Source organism: Poecilia latipinna, unplaced genomic scaffold (assembly GCF_001443285.1).
Source record: "Poecilia latipinna isolate Pla-1442-1.1 unplaced genomic scaffold, P_latipinna-1.0 Scaffold408, whole genome shotgun sequence".
Classification (NCBI taxonomy): Eukaryota; Metazoa; Chordata; class Actinopteri; order Cyprinodontiformes; family Poeciliidae; genus Poecilia; species Poecilia latipinna.
In genome coordinates, this window is record NW_015113024.1 from 69,958 (window position 1) to 86,236 (window position 16,279).

General features: G+C 42.6%; 1 protein-coding gene across 3 annotated transcripts in view; it reads right to left on the bottom strand.

The window, feature by feature from the left end:
• sf3b1 (splicing factor 3b, subunit 1) overlaps positions 1–14,690 on the bottom strand; it is an 18,505-nt gene extending 3,815 nt beyond the window's left edge. Inside the window, exons 1-22 of one of the 3 annotated variants that reach the window (XM_015037505.1) lie at positions 14,584–14,689; positions 12,947–13,122; positions 12,682–12,783; positions 12,452–12,566; positions 10,457–10,536; positions 9,467–9,652; positions 8,908–9,370; positions 8,417–8,538; positions 7,196–7,393; positions 7,006–7,107; positions 6,147–6,326; positions 5,974–6,060; positions 4,371–4,641; positions 3,704–3,849; positions 3,325–3,471; positions 2,921–3,046; positions 1,971–2,192; positions 1,691–1,873; positions 1,500–1,611; positions 919–1,039; positions 696–827; positions 333–605 (exon numbers count right to left, since the gene is read on the bottom strand). In XM_015037505.1, the coding sequence (XP_014892991.1) occupies positions 333–605; positions 696–827; positions 919–1,039; positions 1,500–1,611; positions 1,691–1,873; positions 1,971–2,192; positions 2,921–3,046; positions 3,325–3,471; positions 3,704–3,849; positions 4,371–4,641; positions 5,974–6,060; positions 6,147–6,326; positions 7,006–7,107; positions 7,196–7,393; positions 8,417–8,538; positions 8,908–9,370; positions 9,467–9,652; positions 10,457–10,536; positions 12,452–12,566; positions 12,682–12,783; positions 12,947–13,122; positions 14,584–14,611 (3,572 nt within the window). In that variant the 5' untranslated portion in view covers positions 14,612–14,689. Of the gene's footprint in view, positions 1–332; positions 606–695; positions 828–918; positions 1,040–1,499; positions 1,612–1,690; positions 1,874–1,970; positions 2,193–2,920; positions 3,047–3,324; positions 3,472–3,703; positions 3,850–4,370; positions 4,642–5,973; positions 6,061–6,146; positions 6,327–7,005; positions 7,108–7,195; positions 7,394–8,416; positions 8,539–8,907; positions 9,371–9,466; positions 9,653–10,456; positions 10,537–10,893; positions 10,949–11,130; positions 11,484–12,451; positions 12,567–12,681; positions 12,784–12,946; positions 13,123–14,583 lie in introns of those variants that run through there. The other 2 variants (XM_015037507.1, XM_015037506.1) reach the window with 2 other exon arrangements.
• Positions 14,691–16,279: the final 1,589 nt, after the last annotated feature.

Genomic DNA, 16,279 nt, shown 5'->3' on the forward strand with positions numbered 1-16,279 from the left:
TCTCCACACACATTTCTATTTTGCATCTTGAATGATGTAATTGGAAAGGCCAATTCGATAAATGAAAATTAAATGTTCCATTTCGTATATATATGGTTTCTCCAAGGCATCTGTAGGTTTCAGCAAGTCAAATTTAAAACAATTTGGCTTTTCCAACTCATCAAACCCTGGGAAAACACCTAATTCCCTAGTTTTCCTTTCTGGATGGGAATCCAGATAATAGCTGAAGTAAACTGTATTTAAATATATCAGTAAGCAATTCCAACTCATCAGGGAGTTGTTTTAGACACGCCAATAACTTGCTAGAAATCTTTCAAACTGAGGTGCATCACCTGTCCATTAATGCGTCCTCCAGCAGAGGTGTGACAGCGTAGATGTAGTCTTTTCCCATTTCTCCGATGTACTCGAACAGGAACGAGAGCGACTTCAGGACGCCGTTCTGCACGTTCAGCTCAGGCACTCTGTATTCGTTCATGAGCGCCGGCAGCACCGTGAACGGCGAACAGGTCTCCGCCACGATGGCGATGGCCACGGTTGTACACACACGGTTCTGACGCTCCTGGACCTTCAGGTTGTTCAGCAGAGTGGCCAAGACGTCATGAGGCCTGAAAGGAGAGAGGGAAAACAAAATGGGGTCAGACACAGAGGAAAGACTCCTACAGGTTAGCATACAGGAAGCAAACATCTGAACTGACCCGATGGCTTTGGCAATATAACCAAACGTGTTGACGGTAGCTCTGCGGATTGCCTTTTTGTGAGCTTTGAGCAACTCCAGCAACTCAAAGCAAATCCTCATCCACTCTCTGGCTGACACGTACTCGGCACCCCTACGTGAGGAACAAAAGTTAGAACGAGATCTGCCAGGAAACGGGCTGCACAACACTGAATCAGATTGTTGTTCGTGCAGATTGCACCGACCTATCAGCGATCCGGCCCACCAGGTCGATGCAGTTCTCCTGAACCTTCTCATGCCGGTTCTTCAGGATGGGCGTCAAACGAGGAAGCAGGTCTTTGATTGGTGGAGTCATCTTGTGCATACCTATAAGCAAATGGCAAAATCTTTCCATATAAATCTTAAGCTTAATGGGTAATTAGAAAAATGAAAAATAACGGCTAAAAACTTAAAGAAAAAATTTATCATACAAACAGCATATTTAAAAAAAAAATCTAGTTATTAACACTTTAATAGCTGACGTGTAAAAAAACTGAAACCTATGGCATAAAGGTGGGCAATATGACGTAACATTTTTTTCATACCAGTTTAGATTTTTAACAATTTCTCACTTTTTCTTAAAAAATAAAAAAAATAAAAATTGTAAATGAAATTATATATTTTCAAAAACTGTCTTCTGTTTAACGATTCCTTCTGTGAGCTGACCTGAATTCAAAGTCCGTATAGTTAGAAGCTGTAAAAACCACAATTTAAAACAGGATTTATTTAATTTAAAACAAACTGTTTAGCAGCAGCGTTGTTGCCAAGGAGACGCTCTCCGACATACCTATGACATTAACGATGGCCTTCAGCGCTCCCAGGATGCTGCCCAGGACCTCGGGGTACTCCTCTCCCAGGTACTCGTACAGAACCACGCCCAAGTGACCCATCAGCTTCTCCTGCAGGGACAAACAGCAGAGAGCATGAGCTGGAGCAGTCGGTCAAACCCGGCGGGCTTCAATGTGGCGCGGTGCTCACCTCCTGACAGGTTTTCATCACCACCGCCGTGCGGGAAATGAGGTCGGCCGCCTGCTGGCGGACTTTGGCCGACTTGTTGTTGAGACGCCACAGGACAGTACCGCAGATCTGAGGCAGGTACGGCTTCACGCGCTTCCCCAGGGCGTTGACCACTGTACCAAACCCATTCAGCATTACAGAATCCTGCACACAGCGGGGGGGAAGAGGAGGAATTCAGTTCAGCTACAGTAAAAATCCAAAAGTTTAGATTAGGGTTTAGTGAACAGAGCTCCTTCCTCACCTCTGTAGTCTGCTCCTGGAAGGCGTACAGGATGCCGTCGATCAGCTGCTCCTCCAGCTTGTGGTCGATGTCGGCGGCTCCCAGGTTCCCCATGATCTTCTCGATGGTCTCCATCACCATCTTCCTGTACTGCTCCGCCTCGTCTTTCAGGTCGTCAACAATGCGGGAAATGATCTCGGCTGCTCCCACTTTGTTAGCCAGCTCCACAGTGGTGTCCACCAGCTGGAAACACAGAAAGGGCAAACCTTAGCCATGTGCGTCGGCTATTCAGGAAATAAGGAAGTTGGAAAACCTCTGCATGCCCCCTCTGCCCCCCGCCAAAAAAAAGCATTTGTAGTTTATAGGGTGGAATTTTTGTCAGCCTCATTCAGCATTACTCTAGGTTGTCCACATGACCGTCTCATCAATCTCCATCTTCCCTGGCAATCCCAGTGTTTATCTGTTCTTGTAGCATTCCCAGTGAAACAAAGGCTGTCTAGGCTTCCAGGGCTCACTGTGAGTCATGTGACTTGCTCTGAGTCGAGACAGCTGACTTGGTGAAAAACACCAGCTATCTGCAGGCTTATAAAGATGGACAACTATTTATTTTCTTTAGTTTCTGTCCAAAAACAGCAAAAAATAATGCGAGATGAATTATTAACGAGTCATTAAATCAAAGAAGAATCAGGAACTGAGTTCATTTTCATTTCTTCCATGGATATTGATATAGCAATATTATTTTTGTCACTGGTGTCAAAAAGCCACTAGTATTACTGTAAACGAGACGACATGGATCACCCCAACTCAATACTGATAGACGTCTTTAATAAGCATTTTCTAACACTGAAGACATCAGTCGCAAATTTGATGTAAAAAGCAATAATAATAATAATAATAAGATGCCAAAGGGGCACTTAAATTTTACAGCTCCTTCAATTTCAGAGCTTCGGCGTTAAATGCTGCTCACTGACCTGTCTGTAGTTGCGTCTGTCCAGAGCCATCCTGTGCTGCCAGAAGTGCTTGAAGAACGGGGGCAGGATCTCAGTTTTGATGTAGTTTGCTTCCACACCATCGGTGCCACAACACTGCTTCACCACCTGAGAGACAAAAACAGAAACGCTGTGGGATTTCCGTACAGTTTGCCTTTAAAATCTATATTCACATCATTGTAAATAAAGAGCCCTAGTTGATCAGAGTGAGAATGTAACCAGCGGGTGCAGGGTGAGACCAGAAAGAGAGCAGCTGATATTTCTGGTGAGTCTCATGCTGGTGTTGATGTAGCGGACTACTAGCCCTGCTGCAGCCACGTTACGGCTGAGCAGGCGAGAATGAGCCGCCTCCAGTTCGCAGCAGGACGCTGCCAGTCGCCGCTTACCTTCAGCACAATCTTCTTCATCTCCTCATCAGGCGACTGGAACTCTCTGATGAGAATCAGCATCACCTCCCTGGTGTAGTAGTTTGCGTATTCGGCGTCCATCAGGGGGATCAGGTAGCCGATAGCTTTGAGGAACGCAGCCAGACCCTGAAGACGTTAAAAGTTAAATGTTACTCATAGATTACATTTTTTTCTTTTTATTTAAATTGTGTCCGCTGCTCCCAGCTGAGTAACGGTCTGTCACCAGACCTCAGCCGGCAGCAGCAGCTCCTCGACGGAGACGATGTAGCAAGGAAATATTCACGCTGCAGCCACGTCCAGGCTCAGCGCTGGGTGTGGATCTTGCGTTAGGAAGAGTGAAGCAGAGAGAGGCGCTCACCTTTCCTCTGTGCTGCCGGATGCCCTTCCACAGCGGCTTCAGCACAGAGTCAAACGACTCGATGCCGTAGGGAGTGGCGGCCTCGGCCAGGGCAGCTATGGCCAGAGCGCTGATGGTCCTCACCTTCTGCTGCTCGTCCACCAGACCTGCAGCGCCACCAGGGGGACAGTCAGGGTTTATCAATATCACACATTTGGGTGGAAACTTTCTATGGCAAATAAGAGAAATTCCTGGGAATAAACCTGGATTTAAATAAACTGCAGGTTGACTTGCAGTTATGATTTTAAACATGGTCGGGTCGGGGGGGGGTGTTGACTATTTGTGTTTTGCAAACAAAACAGAGATTTATAATTGGGCATGATGGTTTGTTTACATTACAATCTGTTCCCATAAATAAGTTAGAGGTTTCCACAGAAAGCTTCAGAAACGACTCCGGAAATCTAAACCTTTTAAATTTAATAACTCTAGTGAGAGGTGAAAAAGCTGCCAAAAGCTGGTTGAAACTAAAACTTGAGTGGTAATCTGCAACTACAATAATATTCTGAGAGCAGCATTTTCAACAAATGCTGCCAAGATGAGTGATTAGAATTCAAAGCCAGGTGAAACAAACTACAGCCTGGTGTGTGTGGAGCCAGTTAAAGTTTCCAGAGATCAGCGCTGCACTGACCGTGTTCAATGATCTCCACCAAGCTGCGCAGGTGAGGCAGGATGGCGCAGCCCATCAGGATGGCGATCTGCTGCACGATCTTGATGCCTGTGTGTCTGGCCTGCCATGACTTCTTGCTTTTGCACACGGCTTTGAGGAAGGGGAGGAGCGAGGGAATGCCGAGGGCGGAGGCCACCACGGCGAAGGCTCGAGCGGTCGTGTTTCTGACGTACTCGTCCATGTTGTCGATGTCGGGTCGCATCGTAGAGATCATGGTGGCCAACCCGGCAGCCTGACGCACACAACAGAAGGACAGGCTCCAGGTAAGACAAGACAGATGAAGATGTGGACAATTATCTTGTCCACAGAGCAGGGTTATCCAAAGAGTGGCACAGGGGCCATTAGGGGCCCCTGGAATAATTTTCTCCCAAATCGCAGGTGGTTAATGCAGATCTAGACCGCATCAACAGCATTTACTAGTCAGGGTGAAATTATCAACTAGGGCTGAAAATGTATTGGATTAATCTCAATGAATCAATTATTTTAAAAAAAATCAGCTAATTTGGTAAGCAATCAGAGTATAGACCCAAAAACGGCCATTTGCTGAAAAAAACTCAACAGAACAGAATATATATACATTTTCTAACGAGGGTTTGAACAACTAACCGTATTAATTGTGATCAATCAATTATTGAACTCACCATCAACTAATTTGGTAATCAATTAGTAGTTAACTGGGGGATAGACTCAATAAAGGCTCTTGGTTGGGAAAAACAAAAGAAATTCAGAGCGGTAATTAAACCAAAACAGAATATATGTATATATTTTAGGTTTAAGATAAAAACGCCTCTGTTTGTAAACATGTTTTAGCCAAAACTCCTCAAATGGAATCGTTTTAACTTCACCTAGTTCAAATTCACTGAATGAATGCTGTGGTACTAAAATATAGGGAATAAAATGTTTATTTTCTTATTTAAAAAACAAAGAATTTAATTGATTATTTTAATTTGAAATTGATTTGTTAGCTTGCAACTTTTAAACTTTATGACCTTAACAGTGAAGGCCATGAATTCCTAAATGAAAAACATTTAAGAATTTAAATGTGGCTCTACTATAACAACCACATCCATCATATTGAACAGCTCACTTTGCTGCACCCAAATCGGCTTTTATTCAATTGATTAAACGTGGCTGAATACTGCAAACGTGCAAAATCCTTTTTAAGGACAACATCCCTTTTCTACATAAAATAAAGTCAAGTAACTTTATTTGCTTGATGTTTTTTTTTTCTTTTTCTCCTTGACAGACAAGTACTTTTGATTCAATTATTTTGGCCGACTGGACAAGAGAATATTCCTTCAACATGACAAAAACTAAAAAAAACATTGTAATGATAAGTTCAGAAATAATATATCTATATATATATATATATATAGTCCAAGACTTGTGCCCAACTGGTGCAGGTTGAGAACAGACGGGTTGTGAACATCAGGTCTGCTTGCTCTCATGTTGGTATCACTCTGGCGAACAACTAGCCCTGTTCTGACCACAGACTGGTCCAACAGGCGAGAATGGTTCGCAAAAACGCCTCAGGACAACAAGAAAAAAAACTGTTCAACATTACCTTTGCCAAGTTGGAGATGATTTCTCTGCCTTCAACTCTGGCGTAGTAGTCCTCATCGATCAGCAGTGGCTCAATCACCACCAGGATCTGGACAAAAGAAGAAGAAAGGTTTGAGAGCCGATGCCGACAAAGCGAGCCCACTGGAGTGAGCACGGATCTAAAACTGAGCCCACCTTGTGCACGTATGGCCGGACCAGGTCGTCCAGTTTGTAGAGGATGCGGTCGATGACTTTGACCAGCAGATGGCGCTCTTGGTCCTCCAGGGTGGGGGACATGAGCAGCGGCAGGATCTGGTTGAAGAGAGGACCTGCTCCGAACTCTCGAGCTTTGTCGGTTATCTGGCGCAGAGCGGCCTGACGGGGGAAGACAGAACTGCTCATCACCTGCAGGTCTACACACTGTTTCCATGTACATACTTGTTCTTTCTCAGTTTATGTAGATCATAGTGAAATTGCTTGCAAGTTCACACTTCTACATTTGATATTACTATGGTTCTACATATATTTGCGAATATTTAACACTTTGGATGGGAGTAGCTTGCCAACAAATACGCAGTTTTTCCCTTGGGGATCAATACAGTGTATCTTGATTCTAACAGCAGTGGGAGAAATGACTCATGGTCTTTTAGTAAAGACAAATCCTACAGCTGTTAAAATCTGACACAACTTCATTTATGTTCACATTTTGTAAAGAAAGTTTTGTTCAGTGTCTTCTTCAACAGTGTTTGTGTTGCTTCCTTCAGTGGATCTTGGTGCAGCGCCCCCACAGGGGCGTCTTTAATTTATGAACATTTTCAGAATCGAGGGAAGTGCGACAGGCTTCTCTGCAAATAGGAGCCTTGATGGCTTATGTCCACTGCTCCCAGTAGAGAACACCAGTCTAGACTGAGCTCCACTGACAGCTGCAGCTCCTCAGAGAGGAGCTTCTGTAGCAAACACTTATTCACGCTGCAGCCACATACAGGCTCAGTGCTGGGTGTTGATTTTGCGTCTCCACTAAACAAACTTTGCATCATGACGATCAGAAACCAACCTTTCTCATGGGTGGAGTTCCATTCTTGATCTTCAGCAGCAGCTTCATGATCTTCCTTTCCTTCTGTTCCTCAGGGCTCAGAGTTGATTCATCCACCTCCACCTAAATCAAACAGTTAATGGCTTCAAACTGTCCTCATGTACAGTTTTAGGTATAAATTATTATTATAGCAGAGTGTACTGGTGCTCACCAGCAGCTTGTCAAAGTACTGAATGTCATCAGGTTTGAGGAAGGGGAGGTTTCCTGAGGGTTGGTCGTTCATCTGCTTGGTGGTCCGGTCCTCTGCCTGCATGTGGAAGCCCGTCATGCCTCCGATTGGGGTGGGAGTGGCCGACAGCTTACGGGCCGGGGTGCGGATCGGTACGTACCCCGCTGGAGGAGGCAACACCTGCAGACAAGAAAGACAGACTGAGTCCTGGGTCTCCCTGGGAAAAGCTCACAGCAGGGCAGGGCAGCAAACCAGTAACTATATATATATATATATATATATATATATATATATTGCCTCAGATACGGCATCAATATCTATGGAAGCCCATTCCCGCCACTCCGTTAAAAAAAATTTAATAAATTATCTCAAAACAATCTCATTATTTTGAGATTTTTTTCTTTCAACAGGGTGGCGGAAACGGGCTTCCATAGATATCAATAGAAAATGCACGCAGTAAAATGTCACTGAACTTGGATGCAGAACCGCACAGCATTCTGGGAGATGTAGGCAGAGGAAAGGCTCCTCAGTCCCAGATAACTAAGGTTGGAGGCATCAACCAGCCATGCCACCAGTTTGGTAGTAGTTCAAATATTTAAAACAAAAAAACTCAATAATTATCAACAGACCAGTGCTGAAATTATTAATTGTGATTAATATGTGAACTCAAAAAGCCAAAATAAAAACGTTTGAGCTTCACTTGGTTCAAATTCAGTAAAAATAAACTGATCTTTAATTAAACACCTCTTGGTATCCAATTATCAGTGGGTTGATCCAACATCAGCCTTACTGTGTATTGGTATTAACTCAAGCAGAAAAAGCTCTGATCTTTTCACATGTGGATGGTAGATGAATTATTTAGCAGCAGATGCATCCTTTGCTACAAATCATCAATTGTTCATTAAAGAAATGTTATTGCGTTCCAGGCAATAAACTGTTTACTTTCTTATTTAAAAAGGAATAATGTTTTTTGGTTATTTGGATATTTTAATGCATTTCTAATTTTGCTTAAAACTAGCTTATGTGGTTAAATGAAAATGCAGCAATTTTTTAATCCAACTGATCGTCAGGATAATCAATTGCTAAAATAATTGTTGGCTGCAGCCCTGAGATCGACTGATATGAAATTCATACATCGTGATACGTTTTTCAGATTTGGCTGAGCCCAGTTTACGGTCTGTGACACCTAGAAGAGCAACAGACCTTGTATCCTTCCGGGAACATGGCGTCCAGTTCTTCGTCGGTCAGAGGTCGGTTCCTCTCATCAATCTCCCGTTCCCACCTCCAGGCCTGGAGCTGCTCCGGGGTCATGCTCATTAGGTGTCCTGGAACAAACAACGGTTTGATTCAGAAAGAAACAGCAGAAGAAGTAATTCTCCGCTTGCTGCGTTTCCATTACAAAGGCGCACAAAACTGTCAATATTGTTGCCAATGTCAAAGACATAATTTCACAATTACAGCGATTCCATTAAAGAAACGTGATTGAAATCATACATGGATAAGTCTGTCCATGCAATAAATCATTTAAAAAAAAAAACTTTTCCATTAAGAGACAAGTTTTTTTTTTGTTTTTTTTAAACTGTGCTACCATTAAGTGAACTTATTTCTGAAATGTCAAATTGAGCAATGACATGGTGAATGGAAACAGCTTATGTGTTCATGATGCAGAGGGGGAATGACAGGAGGATGTGTACCGGGTGTCGGTGTGGCCATGTTCATAGCCGGCGTTCCTAATGGAGTTTTTCCAGGCGTCAGCAGCGGTGTGGAGGAGCCCATCTGGCTGGCGGGCGTTTCATCCCACCGAGACTTCCTCTTGCTGGCTCCCGGGGTCGGGGTCTCCCCCACCGACTCCTCCCCTCTGTCCGTGCGCGGTGTCTCGGCCCAGCCGCTGCCGTGTCCCGGCGTCTCGCGCTCCGTCTTTGGGGTTTCGTCCCAGCGGTTCTTGCGGACGCTCCCCGTGGCGCCGCCGTGGCCGGGCGTAGCGTGGCCTGGCGTATCCCGGCCAGGCGTGGCGGCGCCGGCTGGGGTGTGGCTGGGGGTGGGGTCCCACATACGGGTGCTGGGCGTGGCCCCTGGAGTCTCACTGCCCTTCGGGCGGCCGGGAGTTTCGTCCCAGCGGCTGTTGGAAGGTGTGTGTGCAGGAGTGTGTCCTGGAGTCTGAAATAATCGGAGGGATAATCTGCAGGTTCAGAAGAGCCTTTTCCCCCCCGCTCAAGCGGAGCAGGATGGACAGAGTGAATGTGATCGGCTCACCTCAGCCCCGGTGTCTGCCTGGTCCCAGCTGGACAGTTTTTTGGGTGTGGCGTTGGACGGAGTTTGGTCAGCTGTCTGGTCCCAACGGCGCTTTCGTTTGGCAGCAGCTTGGGAGGCAGCGGACCCATTGACAGCTTTCAGATCCCCCGACTTGGCCTTCTCTGCCAGCTGCAGACGAATCTCCCTCTGCAAACAGATGATGGCCAAGGTTAGCGGCAACAGGACTGTAGCTGCATTCCTGCTTCAAAACCAGATGCAAACATCTATGGTGATCTCGTTACAACAGACGCTACTTTGTCTGGGGCTGTCTGACAACCAAGAGAAAATTGTGACTGGAGGCCAAAAGTCAGAGTTTTCAAGTGCCCACTATTTGTCCTCTTCACAACAAACGCATATAAAAAGTTAAGTCCTCAGCCGCCATGTCCCCATTGGCTGGATGTATGGCCACTTCAGAACGAGCTGGGCCTGTATTCTCAGAGAATCCAAAGACTAAAAGTAACGTCATTTTAGGAAAATTCCTAAATGGAAACCTACATTTTACAGGGCAATATGGTTTAAAAATCCATCCATTCATTTATTAAAAATAAAATCTCAAATTCTATTTTCAATTTTAATGGATTTTTTTTACTTGGTAAAAAAAAAAAAAGACAATATATTTTTAAGAAACTGGCTTTTATTTTAATCAGTCTGACTGTGAGTTGGCCTGAATTCAAAGGTGAAATAAATAGAAGCTGTAAGACAAAAAAGGTAGATGGGTGGTATTCATATAGCAGCTTAGGCCTTAAGAGGACTCCTAATGTGCTGGACACCAGTGGAAAACTTAAAAGTGGAGCTCGTAAAATAAATGTTGAAGATGGTAGAATTGCATGGACATGTAGACTGAAAATGTAAGGAAGAATTTTACAATCTTTACAGTTCAAGGTGAAGATAATAAACACAGACTGATAAACACAGATAAAGTAGAAGAGAAAAGCTGGTGTAGAACCGTACCTCCTCTTTGGAGAGGTTCTGTTCCATCATCACGTCCACATACGACCTGACCTGCAGCTTGGGGTCCGGTGTTTTGCCCCCTGCGCGAAAGAGCACCAACAGGACAAAGGAGACTTATCAGGATTCTGAAAGAGCAGCCATCACAAACACAGCAAGTACAAACACAGCCAGCTAACCCTGTCTCTTTACTTATGTTCCTGCTCTGTGTAAAACTGCTGATTAACAAAAGAAAAAAAGAAAACAAAAAACTTGTACTGAATTGTATTAAGAAAAAAAAATCTACAGCGTTTTCTTACATCGAGTCATAGCATTTTTAAAAGAACAACAAACAAGATACATGAAAAAAAGCTGAGGTTGTGATGATTTCTTTAAGTGGATTAAGAAGTCTAGCCATCACTGATGCAGGGCTCCTGGGCTGTGCTCCTCAGAATACGTACACTTTCAGTGCCAAGGGTCCTTCTGCAGTCAGACTTCAACCGGCAGAAAAGAAGCCTAGAAAATTTCTCTTTACCATTAGTAACACTTTGGAAAAGGGTTTGAAGTCACACACAACAGTATACCACCTGTGTTGCAATGAGTCATGGCATTCATAGGACAATGCATCTTCTTAGGGATTACCCACCAAAAGTTACAGATAAATGATTCTTGACTAAAAGACACTAAAAAGTTCAGGGTAAGCTTTGGCAAAGTAACAATATATTTATTTGAATGTAAGCAAAACATTAAAACTATAGAGAAATATGTGGGATGCAGTGGCCACTCTGATTTCTGATTCACTCATTTTGGCCTTGACTTCCTCGTATGGAAGAGTGGATAAAACAAAAAAAATCTGAACTTTTATGTTGGATTTCTGAAAGGCCAAATAAAGGAGGCTGAGGTTTGAAGTAGCTGCGCTGAATCTCATTCCCCCTCACAGCCTCCCAAACAAGCGGCCAGTGGACCCTGACCAAACTGACCCCATAACCTACACAGGATGAGTTGCTGCACCCTTTACAGAGTGCAGTACAGGACTGGCAAAGCAGTACTGCTGTAGGAGAGAAATTAAGGACAGTTAGTATGGGCCTGTGGCATTTTGGCACATAACTTTTCTTGGCAACATATTTCTATTTTACAGGGGAGAGCTGTAAAATAAAAATATATTCACATGACAACTTTATACAGAGAGCTCTCGCTACATGCAGGCTTTCAGAGAAACTACAACCAAACCTGAAACACTCAGGTTGTTTAAGCTCTTATCAAAAAGAAGGAAATCTGCTTCATAAAAAAACTGAAATTAATGATAAACGGCTAAGGTTTGTTTTCAGTATTTCTAGGAATAAAGACGCTAACATTTACATTGAAGATTAATCCAGAGGCCCAAGATTGAAATCTTCTCAAAGACCAATTTGACTTTTTTTCGTTAGCTTTTTCAGGGCCTTTCACACAGAACTGCAACAATGGTTGCCATTTGCCTCTACGCTGGCCGCTCCACTCTGACTGCCGAGGATCTACATGACTGTGCCCAGTATGAACAAAGCACAGCTCATCCAAACCCTAACCCATGTCTTCACATGCTCTGTATGCCAGTTTTGGGATCGTTAACCCTTCGACACACACATACATCACAATCTGCGACCCACGTTTGTTAGGCCAGACCTAACCAGCTCTCCCCCTCAACACATGGTTAGCCCTGCAAGGTTTGAGAGGCAAATCAGGAAATAAAGCGTTTCATTTGCAAAACCAGAACACTAACTCTCTCCCCAACCAAATGATGAGCCCATACTTCTACTCGGTGTAAAAATAGAAAATGATATGTCGTTTGACCACAAAGGATTGGCCACAGGGAAGGCACGGAGTCTGGGAAGCAAGCTAGTGTAATGTGGTCGAAGGGTTGAACAGTAAAGCTAAGCTACTGATGTTCAAGAAGGGGGATTTTCACTAATGTGAGCAGTGGGGAGGGGGATAAAAAGACAGGGTGTGTTTGATGTGATGGAAAGAAAAACGACAAAAATTTACCGTCAGCAAAAGGGTCGAGACGCTCGGGCGAGATGATCATCTGTCTGCGGCGGGCTTTGTACTCGTCCTCCCGATCGGCGATCTTCTGCGGACGATGTTCTGCGAACGGGTCGTACTGCAGCACAAAAAAATTAAGACATAAAAAAAAGAGGTGAAAATAGTTTTTCTTTTTCCTGCTCAAACAATCGTTCTGGAAAAAATATAACGAAGGGACACAGATGTGGACATACCTGCTCATCCGACTGAGGGATGGAGTTGAGAATTGCCACCGGTGCGTGGTAGCCAGGTTTCTTCTGCCCCAGTAGGCTAGTGGACGTGTCGTCTTCATCGTCCTGGGGAGGGAAGGACAAGCAGGAGTCTAGTCAAATCTCGCCAGACTGGCAAGATCCTCCTAGCTCGCAAACAGAACACACACACATATATATATGGGGAGCAGTCAAGCTCCCCGGGATAAGACTTGAATCGCCAAGCAACAGGACTTCACTTAATACTTACGTCCTCCTGCTCATTGGCTGCGATTGAAGTGACATATCCAGCGAAGCGGCTGTCGCTGCCGCCATAGATCTCCTGGTCGTAGAAGCCAGTGGAGACCAGACCCACGCCCTGCTCGCCATTCTCCTCCTGCAGGCTGGCCTTCATCCCCTGGATCTCCAGGATCTGGGCCTCGATATCTACATGCCAGACAAAAAAAAAGGAACAAAAATTTAAAAAAATAAAAAAATAAGCCATAGGACATCCTAATATGCAGTCAGGGTCAATTGGAGTAGGGCTGTTTTAGTAAAAGAGACATTCCCAAAAACATGCTTAGCAATTTACATATTAAAATCAATGTGTGTTTTGCCTGAAGTACCAAGACCAATGCAATTTTTATTAGTTTTTAATACATTCTTTGAACAGGCTGAAAAATGTCAAAAATGTAAAATATAACTTTTTTTAAATAGACAATGTTCATCAAGTCAATCAAGGGAACCTTTAGTGTTGAACTATTGTAAACTTTTTTTGTTCTTGTTTTTGTAGCAATTTTCATTTCACATTTAATTTTCACAGAGGATCTGCCTCCACGTTCATAACGTCCCCTGGCATGGTTTTCTTTACATTGGTATCATTTCTTCCCCCCACCCCACCAACATCTCCATAGCCAACATTAAATATCCATTACATTTACTATCCCTCACACACAGCTATGCAAATCCTCTTTGTTTTCTCAACCTGAGCCACAGTTCTGACTTCTGACTTTCAATGAGACTCAATCTTTGGCGTAAACAATGAGTGAAAATATTATCTAAAGAAATCACGAGCAAACACAAAACTCACAACAGTCTATTCGACTGCCTTACTTTTTAAAAACATGTTTCGCCAAAATATGTTGATGGAAACAAAACGAAATGACACCGTGACTCTTTATATTGCATGTCATTAGTAATTAGTCTTTGAAGATAAAGCACGTGCTTTGTGACAGGTGAAAAGGAAACAACTGACATGCGCAACTTTTAAACTGGGTTAGTTAATATTAATTATAACGAAGGTAAAAGCGAGTAACTGTCGTCCTCTGGTAAAAAAAAAAAAAAAAATCTTTCGTAATGGTCGGGTCCGACAAAGATGAATGAGTTAAAAGGATTATTTTAGTTTGCCTCCATTTAAGAAAGACTTTTAGCGTCAGTTGAACGTAGGCATACCCGAACTGCGTGTCTGTGTCTGAGCTTCAGGTGTTTTGTTACGTAGGGGTCATGCTTAAAAGCTTTGGCCTCATTACGACAAACAATGGCTATAAATTGTGAAGCTGCAAAAGCAAAAAAATAACCGCAAATGAGGTAGCATGGCTACTATATACAGTTAAATTTAGCGTATAAAGCAATCTAAAAATAATCCCTTTCTTTACGTGTACAAGATAGAAGCGCCAGAAGGTTGCTCAGTTTAAGCTAGCTAGCTAACATTAGCAACCAGCGCCATTATATAAATCCGTCCGCGTTGCGTCGTAACAGGCCTGCTCCTTATCCTCTTTTAAACGTCAAACTAGAAATGATAACGAGAAATACTACCGGAATTACTGATGGTTTTGCATTCATTTCCAAAACTCACTGAAAAGCATCGCGTAGATATTGGATATATGTAATATTTCAGTAGAATCTTACCTTCGTGTGTTTTGGCGATCTTCGCCATTTTGGTGTTGGTGGCTCAAGACTGAAACCGGAAATGCGTTGTTTTTGAGTTCCGTCTCCTTCCTGTGGGGAGCAGTAGATTCATGTCTACGGATAACAGGCTATAAACATAGAACGCCCTTAATTTAAAGCTCCAGACTACATGGTATAGAAGGTTGTTATCGTTTCGAAATGTTCTCTTATCACGCTCATATTTGCAGATGAAATACCACAGCACTATAGAAATATTATAATTACAAGTCAAAACAAAGCAACAAAGAGGAATCTTAACCGAATTTGCAATCTAAGAACTTTTTCACACTTATTTAAACAGCAATAAATTAGTTCAAATCATTTTATTTAGATTTTACGTAATACTGCACAATTTTAAAATGTCAGGAAAATGATTTGTAGTTTTCAACAATCTTTACAAATAAAAGGTTGAAATTAAGTATTTTCCAGGGAAATGGTGCCATTTGATAGCACATTAAATAATATGTTTCCTTCTGCTAATATAAAAATGCTCTATAATAGCAAAAGTAACTGAAAATAATTGAAAATAAAATTGACTTCGTAATTTGATGCCTTGAAATTGGTCTGTCTCTTTAAGAAGCTCCTGCTCTTTGCGACCTCATCACAACAGTGATGATATCGCAAAGAATGATGGTAAAATTATGCATTTTACCATCATTCTTAAGAGTGTTGGACTAAGAAGTAGTTTGCATGATTAGCCCAGCAGACTTGCAGTTCCAGCTCTGTTTGCTAACTGCTAGACTAGCTGTTGCTAGTCTAGAGGAGCTAATTGGAGGAGTTCAAGGTAGGGGTGCTCTGTGAGTCAGACTGGCAAGTGTTTAGGTGTTTAGGCTGCCACAAATGGCTGAACAAAGATTAATGGATTTCTCAATTGCATGAAGAAATCAAAGAAATACTCCAGGTATATTTTTTGATGAGAGAACAATTCTATAGCACGATTTAAGGCTCAAAAAAGTCAATTATACATTGTATCCCTCCTTTGGAGTGTGTAAGGAATAAAAACAATGTCTGCTTGGGAATGCACTCTGCACACTAAAATTCTTTTTTTTTGATATGTTGTTTTTCTGATTAAATAAGACATATTTATTTCATAAATGAATGGTGTTTTACCTATTTTTCTATGTTTCTATTAGAAATATAATTTTTGTAGGAATGCTGACATAGGATAGGTTTGATATTAAAAATGCATTGTCAAAAGTGCCATCTGCTCCATTCCAAAATGTGACATCCTCTGCAGTGAAATTACATTTCAATTGTTTGGATCATCAGCTTGAATATCACCTTCCTAAAATAATGGCCTATGATCTTTTTGGTCCAAAGTGATTTTACCCAAAAAAATCACTTACGGCAAAACAAAAGGTTTAGGCCATTATTTTAGTATTACATTTTGTATTAAACAAACATAATTTTGTCATTTAATGTAAAAATCTATTCAAATTTCATATAGTACGTGTTATAAATCAAACTATTTTGCTCTGAACAGTCATTACTGCTGTTGCTCTAAACACACTTTGTTTAACTGGACCAAAGGTAAAAATGGCTCTCAGAGTTGTTGAGGTTGCTGACCCCTGGTCTCGTGTGCTACAGAACAAACAGGATTTTATTGAAGATTATGAGAAACAAGGTTCATGCTGGACTCCCACAGGGTTTGAAGTTG